The 15,523-nt window shown below is 31.2% G+C and overlaps 2 protein-coding genes across 2 annotated transcripts; both read left to right on the top strand.

Annotated features, from left to right (window-relative positions):
- The first annotated feature begins 5 nt into the window (after positions 1-5).
- On the top strand, positions 6-14,148 carry LOC123654714. Its single transcript, XM_045590600.1, has 11 exons — positions 6-66; positions 1,051-1,289; positions 4,545-5,789; positions 7,184-7,343; positions 9,800-10,031; positions 10,290-10,474; positions 11,429-11,630; positions 11,707-11,866; positions 12,079-12,327; positions 13,343-13,549; positions 13,998-14,148. The coding sequence occupies exons 1-11, from the start codon at positions 6-8 to the stop codon at positions 14,109-14,111; spliced, it is 3,054 nt and encodes a 1,017-aa protein (XP_045446556.1). The 3' UTR covers positions 14,112-14,148.
- Positions 4,503-5,863, top strand: LOC123654337 (probable tRNA N6-adenosine threonylcarbamoyltransferase, mitochondrial). The gene has a single exon (XM_045590249.1). The coding sequence runs from the start codon at positions 4,563-4,565 to the stop codon at positions 5,805-5,807; it is 1,245 nt and encodes a 414-aa protein (XP_045446205.1). The 5' UTR covers positions 4,503-4,562; the 3' UTR covers positions 5,808-5,863.
- Positions 14,149-15,523: the final 1,375 nt, after the last annotated feature.

Below are 15,523 nucleotides of genomic sequence, written 5' to 3'. Positions count from 1 at the left end.
ATGAAATGGTTTCAGTACGATGCAATAAAGTGTTAGGTGTCCCAAAACAACAACAAACATCTATTTGTATACCCATTGTCATTTGCGAGGGGTCAAACTCGTAAACCCTAGCCCTAGCGATAACTAGTTTTCATGTCTAGTGCTAGTACAAACACTGGCATTGTACTGACAAGTCCTGTTCCTTCATGATTTTACTGACTTTGTTCTGTAAATCTAAATATGTCCCCCCATATCAATCCCCCCCATAATTTTTGCTATCGTCAATTGAAAGTTCTCTGCATTAAGTGGGTATCTAATCTCTAACTACTAGTGTTAAGACTACAGCTCCCACCAGTTGACCAGAACAGAAATTCAAATTTGGATGATTGCACAAATGATGTAGTATGGATTTTTACTATTGACATAGTTATAACTTTCTCAGGAGTTTATCCAAAGGGATAATAGTCCTAAATCAGACAATATTTTTAGTAATTAATGGGATTAAAATATATAACACCTTAGTCTATTTTAGGCTGTTCATCTGAACATTTAAGAGAAAAGATGATTTCAAATCAGTAGTAGTACCAAAAAAAAAGAATTAGGCTGTTTTGCCAGAAGTAGATTAAAGAGATGAAATAAAAATAACATATCGAATTAAAAGAAAACTATCAAAGGAAATAATTTAATAGAGCATTCAAATACATCAAAATCACAATATTCCAAAATATTATATACACAATCACATCAATACAGTTGCTTTGGATAACAATTAGTATTCTATAAGCTAAAATACTCTAAACATTAAATGTCCACACTATTGACAATAGCAGTTAATTTACTTAAGTCTAAAAATAATCAATATATCAAGAATAATTTGGTGAAAAGTTAAATTTTGTTGCAGGATGTTTACACGACATCTTTTATATAAGCCAAAATGTTTGTGCACATTCACAAATCAATATCATACTTTTCATCATCGCTGTTAGGGCTGTAAGTGTCATCGGGCAATCGAACTTCTCCACAAAACATGAGCTCAACATAATTAAAATAATCTAAAGCAATATTTGTAAGCATTGCACCAGTTGTTACACCCAGAAAAGTTCCAAGAACAGGTTTCTGACCAATGGAGCTTCTTAAAATTGCCCAAAGAAATATTGAACCAAGTGGCCATAAACAACCACCTAAGAAGGCCCATGAAAACCGTCTGGCTGGGGCTGCAGCTGCAATATGTGGCCGTGCCCACAACCATAGCCCAGCACCACCTCCAGCAGAAAGAAATAGAACATCTGTTATGTCTCTTCGTGGGAATAATCTGAAATAAATAAAAAAAAATGCTTTACATTCTGTTAGAGTTGTAATTTTGTTACCATTAACTGTTTATAATTATTTCTTGAAGGTTTTTTATCATTTTTATAAACGAGGGAGTTCATATAGAACATAAGGAGTTTAGATAAATAGGGAGATAGATTTTGACAAGATCTACTTTACATACCTGACCATCAAGTGTGGGTTCATAACACCTATTGATAAAGTTGTGTAACTAACAAGACCTTGTATAGGTAAATAATAAAAAAGTACATTTTCTTTTGTAAACGGCGGTACCCTGGCATGAATTATCGATTTATTCACTTTTTCCACCGTCCTCGAAACAGTCACCGGTAGGGCATTGAACTGTCGCTTTAAGTTGTGGTAAACTCTTTCTAAAATTTCCATCTTCTTCGATTGCTTATGTAGCTCAATATAATGGAAAGTGACCTGAGTATAGCGATGTTACGCATTAGTATAGCATTATTTGGCAGGTGTAAATTAGTGACGTTGTATTCAAATGTACAAATTAACTATCACCATTATAGATTGCTTTCAGAAATTAAATTTGCAAAATCAATTTGATATTTGACATTGACAATAAAATAAAGATTTTATCTAGAGCTTTGACGTTAGAATAGTAGGCTCAGAAACGAGACTACTACTTTTATTAATAAATTTAAATTTCTAAAAGTAAAGACAAAGGTTACTGCCGGGTCACATTATTTTTCATTTTAAATATATATGCTTTTTCTTCATTTAAAAACTAAAATTTTCCGACTAATAATAAAGTAATGTTCAGAAATAGCTTTACAGTGCAAAGATTCAACTGGGGTAGGGCATAATAGGAAATATCCTGCTCAAAATCTGGAGCAGCCCGATTGGGGAAGTACCTCGACCTTACAGAAGATCAGCGCTGAATATGCTTGAAAAAGTAGTGTTGTGTTTCTGTGGTGCGTGAGTCCATGAGGTGCCCAGCGATGCTGAGGGGATTGGGGTAGGGTTGGCAACGCGCTTGCGATGATTCTGATATTGTAAGGCTGTAAGCATCTATAAGCTACGGTAATTGCTTACCATCAGGTGAGCCATACGCTTGCTTGATGCTATGCTGACCTAGTTGTATAAAAAAAAATAGGCCGAATAATCTGTAATGTTTTTTATATCGATTTAATGTATCTTTTATGCATAATTAGATAAATATATATATATATATTAGCGTTCTACACTCCTTCTCTATATACAATATAAGGAGTGTGCGAAATTCCATACTCCTCCGTCAACACAATTCTTCTAAAAAAAAGGTACAAAGTTTTTGCTTCACGCAATCTATACAAATAAATAAAATTGGAGCCTCTGTTTGTAATATTAAAATAACCGCATTTTATTAAATGCATATTGATGTATAAACGGTACATATACCAAAATGGCATTTTTTACAATTTTTGTCTGTCTGTCTGTCTGTTTGTTCCGGCTAATCTCCGAAACAGCCGAACCGATTTTGACGGGACTTTTACTGGCAGATAGCTGATGTAATAAGAAGTAACTTAGGTTATTTTATTTTGGATTTTTATATTATTTTATATCTCTACGAACTAAACAATAACTATTTTGTTAAATTCGGCACAGCTATTCTTATTACAAACAACAAACTCCTCTGAAACGGCTACCGATTTTTCTAAAATTTTTTGTGCATATCGGGTAGGTCTGAGAATCGGCCGATATCTATTTTTCATACTCCTAACTTATAAGAGCGTATACGTATATGGCAAAATAAAGTTTGTGCCTGGGGTCAGTTAGTAATAATCAAAAGTAATAATATTTAAAGACATATTTTATTTTTTTGGAAGTCTTAAATAGTAACCAAATATGGCGTCCCTCCGACCACAGACAACAGAGTAATATGTAAGTCAATTTGTGTAGTAAAGTGATACAAAGAGCAAATGAATGAACAATATAAATAAGCCATAGACGAATATAAAATTCATTTTATGTCAACGCTAAAATATTGCTAAAATTATTTCAAAACCTAATATATATATATATATATATATATATATATATATATATATATATATATATATATATATATATATATATATATATATATTAATCGAGCATCGAGTATAAAAGGCAACAATTTTCTATTTCGTTTATGTGAAGTGGTTGGTAAAAAATACGTCAAAAATAAAATTTACAACAAAATAGGGCCACCTGTCTCTAAAAAAAAGTCGACCCTATTCATATTATTGTCACATTATTTGTATTTACTTGAATAAAAAATCTTGCGCCGGCGGCACACTTTCTCTAACATCTAAAAAAAGGACTAATAACATAGTTCTCCACGAAACTCTCATTGGGTAATCCTAAGTCTCATCCTAAAGTCTCAAATTTTTTTTCTGTGAACTACAGTAAACGTTTATGCCGTTGCTATGTGGTATACTTTAATATTATATGGGATAGCGTTAAAAATGTTCAGGATGAAATTGTAATTCAGAAATATTCATAATATAAAATAAAACCTTTACAATGAACACTTTTCCATAAAAGATTGACATTTGCAATATTTTGTAAGCATTTTTTTTGCGCTCAACATAAAAAAAAGAAAACAAAAACAATTAATAACAAAAAACAAATTAATAACAAATCGCTTTACGGTAACATTATTTAACAAATTATAATTCGTGAATATTTAAAATATAGGAATAGAACATGGGCCTATTTTATCGCTAATGCTGTTCATTCACTTATACCTACTCATCCACCTCTAAAAATATTATGAATACATCCCTATTTGCCTTTTAAAAAAGATATTGAAATGTCATATTCAAAAATATTAGTTATCTGTACTCTCGGAATTCGTATTTTAATAGTTTTTATATGTTTCAAATGATAAATTGATATTTGTTTTTAGTGAAATAAATAGTAAATGGAGTTTTGTAAATGTCCGTAAGCTAATGTGTTGTGAAAGTTAGTGATAAATACGGGAAAAACGTGAATTACGATTGACAGGGGTTTGTTTACCAAATAGGACTCTTCCAAAAAAACGGAATATAGATACATATATAGAAGATGACACATGTCAAAATCATAAGTATAACAAAAGTATAACTTACGGTCAAAGAGTAGGTATACAAGTGAAAGCCATTAAGCCCAAGAATAATAATAAGAGTATACAAGTACTTACGGTCTTATTACACGACCGTGGTATAACTTTTTCACTTCTTTTTATTTTTCAATGAAAGCCAAATTTTTTGTGCCAGAGCTTATACGTCGAGAGTATGAATTCTTTAAGGTTTAAATACTTAACCAATGCATCAGTTTTGAAATGTACTAAAAGTACCTTCAACAACTACATAAATAGAACAAACCGAAACTATTCTTGCCTTCTTGGAATAGAAACTTCATGTGATGATACAGGCTGTGCGATTATCAGTGATCGTGGAGAAATATTAGCGGAAACTGTGCAATCTCAAAACTTAATGCATCTTCGAAACGGAGGAATTATACCTGATGTTGCTCAAGATTTACACAGAAAATACATTGAACCCACTGTGGATAAAACTTTAGAACAAGCAAACGTTAGTATGTCAGACATTGCCGCAATTGCTGTCACATTACAGCCTGGCCTACCTTTAAGTCTCGCTATAGGTATGAAATATGCAAAACATTTAGCTAGAAATTTCAAAAAGCCTCTCATACCAATTCATCACATGGAGGCACATGCATTAGTTGCTCGAATGGAACACGATATATCCTTTCCATTTTTGACATTACTTATATCTGGTGGACATTGTTTACTTGCTGTGGCTCAGGATGTAAACAAATTTTTATTACTAGGTGAAAGTATAGACTGTGCTCCTGGAGAAGTTTTTGATAAAATTGCAAGGAGGATGAAGCTACGAAATGTACCTGAGTATTCACAATTATGTGGAGGACAAGCTATTGAAATTGCTGCTTCAAAAGCAACAAACCCACACATGTTTAAATTACCGCTTCCTTTAGCTGAACATAAAGATTGTAATTTTAGTTTTAATGGCCTTAAAACATCTGTATTATATCATCTTTTTAAAAAGGAACAATTTCACAATATTGATGCAGATAAGCTAATTCCAGAAGTAAATGACTTATGCGCCGCTACATTAATGGCTACTTCTAGACATTTATTACACCGAACACAAAGAGCTATGGAATTTTGTCATCAAAACAACTTAATACCAAATAATAAAAAGCAGTTTGTTGTTTCTGGCGGTGTGGCTTGCAATAATTACATTTTTAATGTGCTGACAGTACTGTGTAACGAGTTCGATTATAACATTTTTAGACCCCAGCCGAAGCTATGCACTGACAATGGAGTTATGATAGCATGGAATGGCTTAGAAAAGTGGTGGAGAAATATTGACATAGTAACTGATTTAAATACTTTAGATATAAAAGCTCAAAGTCCATTAGGTGAAAGTTTTGTTGACAAAGTTGTCACTGCAAGAATACCAACAAAATTGATGAAAGTTAAAATTAAATTATAATATTATATTTAATTTAATGTCTTAATTGTATTAAGTTTTATTGAAATAAATTGTTATTGTATAATTATATAATTTATTTTAAAACAAATATTTTTTGATTGATTTAATCTCACCTTAATTTTAAGCTACGGCATATTCATAACAACAGCATTTGACTTAATAGGATTTTGTTAATGTTTTCTAAAAAGGAGATAGAAACTAAGACAAATATTACGATTGATCTAATTCAATTTATAACTAACTTACTTCAGCATTTGTTTAAATTTGATGAATTCATAATTAATAAGAACCATTAAATATATATAAAGCAAATTACAGGCGACATTTAGCTTTTGACCATAGATAAGTATAATATGGTGTACACTCTTAACTACTAAAAAAAGGTGGAGGCTCTCAATTTCATTGCACTTTTTATGTGCGTTAACTCATAAAATTTCACTGAAAATGTTGATGATTCCTTTTTAATCGAAAGCTGGTGCTTTTAGTGTGATCCCATTTAAATTTAATCAAGATCTGACAAGTACTTGTATTATCCTACTTGTACTTGTGTTATCTCTAATAATCTGTATATTACTCGTAATATGTAAAGTAAAAACTTTGTACACCTTTTACGAAAATTGTGCAGACGGAGGAGTATAAAATTTCACACACAGTTTACATAGAGACTTTTTTTTTAAATTATGGCTAAAATATATATTAAATCAATAAAAAAACCTACATGCACTACCATATATTTGACACACAAACACATATACCTATATTCTTTTGTTTAATGTTCAAAGTTAATAATTTAAATTAATTATGGTCAAATTTCAATCACTGCTCAACCACTAGCGTGTATTTAATTGACTTTTATCGAAAACCTACGTTGTACCTATTGCTTGTCGATGTAAACTGAAATCTGTTTTTTTTTTAGTTTGCAAACTCAATTAGTTCTCAGAAAATAATACAAAAATCACTTTAACATTACAAGTTATTATTATTTTTATTAGATACCTAATTATACTTATACGGAGCTTAAAAAGTCTTGGATACTTCCAGTAAAAGAAATGTGTAAAAAGTTACAATAAAAGTATAATAAATAGAAAAAAATATATCGAATAAAAACGTAATCAAAATAAAACTAGGAATATCTTAAAAAAGAAAAATGTTTAGCTATTTATAGTATGCAATTTATTCCTAACAACCGCCGATCCAACAAGTTCTGTAATACGATTTTTGTTTAATATGTGCATCTTATTTTACTGCGATGTCTTTTTGTAATATGAAACTGTTAGTTCAGTGTTACAGAGCAACTCGTACGATTCAAGCCTGTTTTGAGCTTTGTTTATTCAGTTAGTTAAAAATTCAAAATGTTGAAAATGTGTGGTAAAAAGCATTTTTTGGAATTTGTATATCTGCCAAAACATTGGCTGGTTACACGTGCCTTTGACGATAACTTACAGATTACTAACGGTGTAAGGAATTTTGAAGATATTCCAGGTCCTAAATGTTATCCTCTCATCGGCACGTTATACAAATATTTGCCTTTTTTGGGTACGTTTTATTTCTTTTTATTTTTATTTGCTACTTTTATAGATTACTCAATACTGAGAAAATAGGTAGGATTAAAGAGTATATAAAGGTGGGTAGGATAATATATTGATATATTTAGCTCCGTTGCCTTACAGATAATACCTAGTATGTGTGTCAATATTCGTTTTGCTCTCAAAAATTTTAACAAGTAAAAACCAACAAAGAGATGCTCTAAATTCAATTGGAGCGTAGTAGTTAAAAAAACTAAAATTTAATTTAATAATAAATCCGATCTGTAGACATAGAATATTAAGTGTCCGTTTTTGCGTAGAAAAGGGTACCTACGAAAAAAGAATGATGGTAGTAAATGCAACAACTAAAGTTACATACTTTTTTTTATGTCACTAGGTCGGCAAACAAGCGTACGGCTCACCTGATGGTAAGCGATTACCGTAGCTTATAGACACCTGCAACACCAGAAGCATCGCAAGCGCTTTGTTACCCAATCCCCAATCCCCCCAGGAGCTCTGGTCACCTTACTCACCAACAGGAATACAATACTGCTTGAAAACAGTATTATTTTGCTGTGATCTTCTGTAAGGTCGAGGTACTACCCTAGTCGGGCTGCTCCATATTTTGAGCAGGAAATTCCTGCTGTGCCCTACCTCAGTTATTAATACTCTACAATAAGTATATCAAATAGTACTCAAAATTATTTTCAGTTGTGTTCGTTTTCTGTTAGACATTTCGAATTAGTCGATGTTCATATTTGTAATTTCATATATCTGATTGTTTTCTAATGTTTCATATATTTTGTGACAATTATATGTAACTAAAACAGACCGATAAACTAATTCAGTGTATTAAATCCCACTGACCTACGGGGACAGATACAGGGGAATGATTAAAAAAATTTTTTTTTTTGTCAGATTAGGCGAATCCCTCTAGATAATCGTCAGATTATGAGACAGCACGTCTAGAACATAAAGATGAACCATATATATCTTATTCTGACGCGCTTGAGTATTTCGAAATGGCGATTTTTTTTGCACATTATAATAGTGGCCGCAAGTTTGCGTCAGATCGAAATCGTCAGATTATTAAATGAGAGCTTTTTTTTGGTGCACTTAACACCCCCTTAGAAAATCTGACGCGTTCGATAAATTTTTCTTTTTTTCTTTTTTAACCCTTACGTACAACCACCCGCATCGTACAAACGATCAGATTAATATACGTACATTATTAAAAATACGTAGGACATTGATGCTATCAATATCTGACGCGCTCGAGTATGTCCATGGAACAGTATTTTTTTACATATTTAAAAATCTATAGCCGCTTCACCTACCGATGAAAAGGTATATATTATATAACATTTTTTTCTTCTTATCATCTAAGCTTTACAACCTAATAGGTCTCTATGACGTTCGAGTAAATCCCTATTTAGCATCGTCGGCTTCCCTATTATTCCGTATAGAAAGGAGACGCGGAGTGGAATGCTTTTACAACGACTGTTACAATAATTTATAGTTTGTGTTTTTACGACTTTTCAACCTATGGCAAATACCGTACGGCAATATGTCACAATTGAGGTTATTACTTATCATTTTATTATTTTACTAGATATAATTCGCATTAAAATTACACGTTAAAAAAAATATCGACCGTCAATTATGTTGACGTTGTTACAAAATTAAAGCCGTCATATATATAATTTTGATTAATTATTTTACAAAAATAAAATCATTAATAAACTTTTTAGTTGTAGATGCCGGTAGAGCAATCAATTATCTATAAAATGATATGTAATTTATGTTGCGTAATTATGAGGTTTTTCCTAAAAAGGGAGGCAGACATCTTAACCTTACCGTATTAATATATATGACAAGCTACTTATATTAATTTTGTTTTAAGAACATAACATTATGAATAAGTAAAGTATATACCAAAGTTTTATTTTACTTTTTTTACAAAACTTAATTTTTATAAGAATGTCAGTTACGAAAATATTCTTCTGATTGTGATGTTGAGCCTCTATTTATAAGACCAACAAAAGAGAGTCACGAAACAATTAAAAAAAATTTAAACTGAATTTTTTGAATATCAAACAGATCAAAGCTTTAATTAAAGGATGCTTAAGAGTTCCGAGGAGACGGCAATCACTTCTAAATGTTTATCATTAAAGTATTTTGACGGACTGGAAACAAATATTTGTAGAATTGTAAATATCTATCTCGAGCGGAATCAAACCTGCAACTGCTACTGTTTCTGCGCCTAAGCATCCCACTAGATCATACCATAGAATAAAAATTATTAGATTTATCAATTCAACTCAAATTCTCAATAAAAATCAAATTTTTAATAGTGGGTACCTACCTAGGTACGAATCTATAAATTAATTTACAATTTTTAATTTCTTTACCGAATTAAATTAGTTTTTATAAAGGCAATATGACATGTAAAATTAATTTCAACAGGTGATTACGATTTAGATGCAGTTGACAAATCAGCATGGCTTAACTGGCGTAAATATGGAGGTTTTGTAAGAGAATTTCCTGGCGTTAGAGTGCTTCACGTCTTCGAACCTGATCTCATAGAAGCGGTATTTCGCCAGAAAGAACGGTATCCAGCGAGACGAAGTCATTTAGCAATGCAATATTATCGTCTTAATAAACCAGAAGTACATAATTCAGGCGGCCTTTTGTCTACGTAAGAGTCGATGGAATATTTTTGAATTTTTACATAGTGGTACTTATAACAACTCTTGATCAGGACCAAGATTTTCTGTGTTAATAAATAATAATATAATAACGAACTAATGTGTTCTAAACTAATATATACTATATACTATGAGTTTAACAAAGGAAAGCAGATTTTATATGATTTATGCTATTTTTAGGTTAACATCCATGAAATTTGAATGCTAAAGGTAAAAGGTTGATCTTTTGTTATTACTTATTATTTTAGAAATGGTCCAGAATGGTGGCGAATTCGTAGTACATTTCAAAAAAATTTTTCAAGTCCGCAAAACGCTAAACACTACGTAAACGATGTTGACAACATTGCTAGAAAATTTGTGGAATGGGTTAAAGAGAGCAAACCTTCTCCCAATGAGGACTTTTTACCATACTTAAATCGCTTATACCTGGAAGGTATGTACTTCTTAGTCTCAATTAAGTCAAAGACGTGATCAGATTGCTTAAATTATGATAATTAAAAAATACTACTATTGACTGTTATGCTAATTCTTTATTGCATACTCTGTACCTAATCCGAATTGGTGTTACGATATAGGATTCAATATGTATGTATGAATTAATGTTAGATCTTTTTAAATATAATATACTATCAGTAAAGCCTTATTTGTTGGATAGTATTCCAAATTACGATTAATCGCGATTTTCCTAACAAATATGTCACAATATAACATAGATTGTTTTTGCAGCGGATCATGTATGTATATACAAGTAGGTACGTTAGTAGAGAATGTTTCGTGAATTTCGTAAATGTTTAGTGTAGGTAACTCATGGAAGTCAATGGAGTCACGCATGTGATGATGACTCCATTACTAACCTCCCTGCTGAAAATTCCAAATAAAAAACGATAATTTATATGGTAAGTTATTGTAAAATATTGTGTGTTTGAAACAGGGATTCCAAAATTTTGCATACAATTTTTATCTGTTTTTATCTGGGCTATCTGGATCCAGATAGATCTATCTGAAATTTTCAGCAGGGCTTAGACGAATTTTAAAGACATCAGGTAGCCGGAGTTTGAATCCTTAACTTTCTTAATAAAGAATTCATATGTATTTTGATTTCGTCAAACATCATCACCGATGAGCCTTTTTAAGTTTAACATTCCTTAATCATGTGGGTAACACAAAAATAAGTAGTACCCTAGATACGAATCTACAAATATGGTTTGATATGACTAAAATATAACGTATAGATTTTAAATAATGTATAAAATATATACTAATAATATTAATATGATATATTCATTTAATATTATATTTAATAATATTAAATAAATATTATATCTACATAGGTATATGATATCTTAACATTTATAACACTCATAAAAACTTAAAAATTAATTTTCAGTAATAGGTGTTGTTGCTTTTAATGAGCATTTCGAAAGTTTTTCATCTAAGGAACAAGATCCGGAATCCCGAAGTAGTAAAATAATTAAAGCAGCTTTTGAATCAAACAGTGGCATTATGAAGCTCGATAAGGGAATTTTATGGAAATATTTCAAGACACCGTTGTACAGAAAACTGGTCAGATCTCAGGAATATTTAGAAAAGTTAGATTATATTTAATTATCTGTAGACTTTTTTTATTTGTTTGCTCAATGTTTTAATCACATAAACAAATTATAGAGTGTCGTTGGATATATTGTTGAGGAGACTCAATTTTTACGAGGAAGAGAAACAAAATAATGACAAATCGCTGTTAGCTTCTTTCCTTCAATTGCCTAACGTTGACATGAAGGATATAACGGGAGTTATGGTGGATATTTTAATGGCTGCAATAGATACGGTATGGTGAAAAATATGTAAGATTAGTATTTCTTGTCCTTTTTAACCAGTAATAACGATATTAACGCGTCTCGTTTAACTAAGAAGGATGTAATGTAATATTTTACGTCAAAGAAATATCTGATCTATTTCTTGCAAAAAATGTTATCGAAAGATGAATATGAAATGAGAGACCAATGTTTTGGTTCAAATATATTTTATTTTTTATTTTAGACTTCATACTCAACGAGCTTTGCTTTGTATCACTTAGCAAAAAATGAAGAGTGTCAGAAAAAGGTTTTTGAGGAATTGTCTTTGTTAATGCCTGAAAAGGATAAAGAGGTAACATCGGATTTAATATCAAAAGCGGTGTATCTTAGAAGTTGTATTAAGGAAAGTCTTCGTTTGAATCCTGTCGCTGTCGGCGTTGGACGACTTTTACAACAGGACATGGTGTTAAAAGGATACTTGATTCCTAAAGACGTAAGTTTTTTAATGTTTGTTTAATAGATAACTGTGTTTATTATTATTCTGCTTGTGTCAAAAGTTTGGTCAAAAGTTTTAAATATTGGCAATATTTTAAGCCTTATTGTACTCTATTAAAGAACATGCAAATTGCTTGAAAAACAAGCATGGCTTTACGGATTTGGATTCCAACCTCGCCTTACTATAAGGTTTAAAGCACTTTAGAGATTTGACTTACCTATTCATTTCCAGCCGTAATGAACGATATTTCTATCGATCAATCATGTTTCATTTGTAAAATATCTAATTACTTTATTCGAAGTGTTAAGTGCAATTAAATATTTTATATTGGCAACATTGTTCGAACTCTAAAATACTCTGTGGTGAGCCGCAATGGCTGTTTTTAGTGGTCTTCTTGTTGTGTGTGCTGCGGTTATAAAAAACAGAATAAACGAGCATATTAAAGAAATCAAAGCTGGTTTCTTTGCAAAGTCCTAACACGAAGACTAGCTGTACCCGCGGTTTATCACGCGTTAATTTAAAAAAATGAGCCTATAGCCTTCCTTTCAATAAATAGGCTATCTAACACTGAAAGAATTATTCAAATCAGACTAGTAGTTCCTAAGATAAGCGCGTTCAAGCAAACAAACAAAAAACAATCAAACAAACTCTTTAGCTTTATGATATTAGTAAAGATTTTGTCTGTCCTGTAAATGTCGAGAAAAATTGTCGGTATTTGCCAAATTTTGAAAAGGTCGAAAATCATCGATTAAAGTCCGAAATTACGAATTAAAGACTTGAATTAGATGTGAGATAGGAAAAGAGAAGATGACAGAAAACTGTTGACGGCCTATTCATATATCGGCTATAGTTTCGAAAAAAGGTATTCTAGGTGAATAAATGCCATAGTCTTTTTTGGTCAGTAGTCGGTGATAAAATGCCATAGTTTGTTGAGGAATTTTACTCAGATACTTTCGTGTACAAGGATTTACTTATTTTTAGCAGCATTGTAAAAATGCTATCTTTTTAACAGACGGTGATAGTGACACAGAATATGGTAGCATCCCGCCTACCACAGTACCTTAAAGATCCCTTGGTCTTCAAACCTGAGCGATGGATTCGAGACTCGGGCCAATATGAAGTCATTCATCCGTTTCTGAGCCTTCCTTTTGGTTTTGGTCCACGATCGTGCATTGCGAGGAGACTGGCAGAGCAGAATATTTGCATTACTTTAATAAGGGTATGGGAGTTATATTTTTGATCTATTTGATTATTAACTTTAGGTGCTTCACCCAAGTATCTGTAGAAGTTTCGGAGGACGGAGATATGGTGGAAACAAATTTTTTAGGAATGGAATTCCCTGCCGGCGTCTGTATTTCCGAGTTCATATAACCCGAACATATTTAAAGCGCGAGTGAACAGGCTTCTTCTGGGCGAACTCGCTCCATCTTCGACCTCGTCTGTGCTCTAGGGCTAGACTGAGGTCAAGAGCAAGCCCATATCGTAATAAAAAAAAAAAAAAAAAAAAAAAAAAACAAGAGACATTAGTACACAACGCACTGTGTCGGTTTAAGTGTTTTATAAATATTAACACATATCTGAAATGGAAATAACGTATACATGAAATTTTATTTCAAAAGATTGGTTCGATTATACTAACTTATTTTTTTTTTTGCATTTTGTTGCAGTTGTTTCGAGAATTCGACATAAAATGGAAAGGCGGTGATCTTGGAATTAAAACTCTGTTGATTAACGTGCCTGATCAGCCACTATCGTTTTCCTTTACTACTAGAAATATGTAAAAATGTAACTATTAAATTACTTAGTAAACAAAAGGTTTACTTACTTAATATTTTTTCACTGTGATGAATTGATTGATTAATTAACGTGAAATAAATAAATTCTTACTTCTACATTTGTTTACTTTATATCAGTTTGTTTTAGTAATAGGCATATAAATAAAATAAGAATAATAATTTATGCAACAAAGCATAACTATGTAAAGCATTTCTGATATCGTATTTGATAAAGTATGAACCTACCTACGAGTAAGTTACAAATACTGATCAACGCTTAAAGGTTTTATATTAGTGTCTAAGTAGTATATGGGTTGTCTGGAAGAAATGGCTAATTAGCCATAAGTCCGCCCATTGTACTTCACTGTCTGTAACTATTTTCATGCTTTGTTTGTATATATATTTGTGGAGTACAATAAAGTATAAAATAAATAAATTAGTACTAACGTTCCGGATTCAAATGTATTTGAACTTATCACCTAAAGCGAAATTTGAATATAATGTCTGGTCTAATAAACTAATGACCTTGAAATTAGGATAACGATTAAACGTTTATATGGGGTTATTTATCAATAATAATAGAAATAGAAAAGAAATTAAATTCTAATAAATAGTTATCTGAGTTAAAACGAATGTTCATTAATAAACAATCAAGTTTGTAATTAGGGTATTATGATTAACGCATATAAAAAGAAGATGTATTCTACAAAGTATTAATTAAGCTGAAATATTGGTAAAGGTAAGTCGGCTTCTTTTTAAATTTATTGTCATTTTTAAATAGTACGGTGTAATATTTTGAAATTTATTAGCCAAAAATTAGTGTATTAATATAACCCTATTTTTTTTCAGATGTATCTCTTCGGCTTACTGTGCTTGGTTGCTTCCACTGCAGCGCTGCCTGCATCACTTTCGGATTCTTCTAAGATAGAATCTCAACATCCAAAAATTGATTTGAATGGACCACAAGACATATCAAATATTGAGGATAGTAAAGAAAAAAAGAAAGATTTTGAAGCTATCAAGGGCGATGAAAATAAATCTGAGTTTCAGAACTCTCCTAACTCCTTTGAAGATAAATCTAAATCGAAGGAAGAAAAAGATGATAAAGTTGACATAATGGAACAGATTCCAGATATTGACATCTTCGATTTTATTGCCTTCCTAACATCTATACAGCGTCCATCATTTATTTACTGGCCTTAGTTTTTCTCACCAGACTTCGATATTCAAGAATTAATTTCCTTATAAATTGTGAGACAAAATAAAAATATTCAACTTACTAGTAAACAATTTATTAAAAAACCCAGCTATCGACGTTATCATTGTTATTTGTGCGTAACACTTTTTGTCCATTTTAGATTCAATAAGTAATCGGGAACATATAATTGTTAATATGATAATAATTTTTTAAATATTTT

This window comes from Melitaea cinxia, chromosome 6, assembly GCF_905220565.1.
Source record: "Melitaea cinxia chromosome 6, ilMelCinx1.1, whole genome shotgun sequence".
Taxonomy (NCBI): Eukaryota; Metazoa; Arthropoda; class Insecta; order Lepidoptera; family Nymphalidae; genus Melitaea; species Melitaea cinxia.
The sequence above is the reverse complement of the archived record's forward strand: the minus strand, read 5'-3'. Positions and strand labels throughout refer to the sequence as shown.

Bases quoted from the DNA above. Each gene is read 5' to 3' on its own strand.
- LOC123654714 (XM_045590600.1), top strand. From the start codon at position 6: ATGGTTTCAGTACGATGCAATAAAGTGTTAGGTGTCCCAAAACAACAA. The intron at 10,475-11,428 runs GTATGTACTTCT...ATTAATTTTCAG, and splicing joins AAATCGCTTATACCTGGAAG to TAATAGGTGTTGTTGCTTTT. The intron at 11,631-11,706 runs GTTAGATTATAT...AACAAATTATAG, and splicing joins TCTCAGGAATATTTAGAAAA to AGTGTCGTTGGATATATTGT.
- LOC123654337 (XM_045590249.1), top strand. From the start codon at position 4,563: ATGAATTCTTTAAGGTTTAAATACTTAACCAATGCATCAGTTTTGAAA.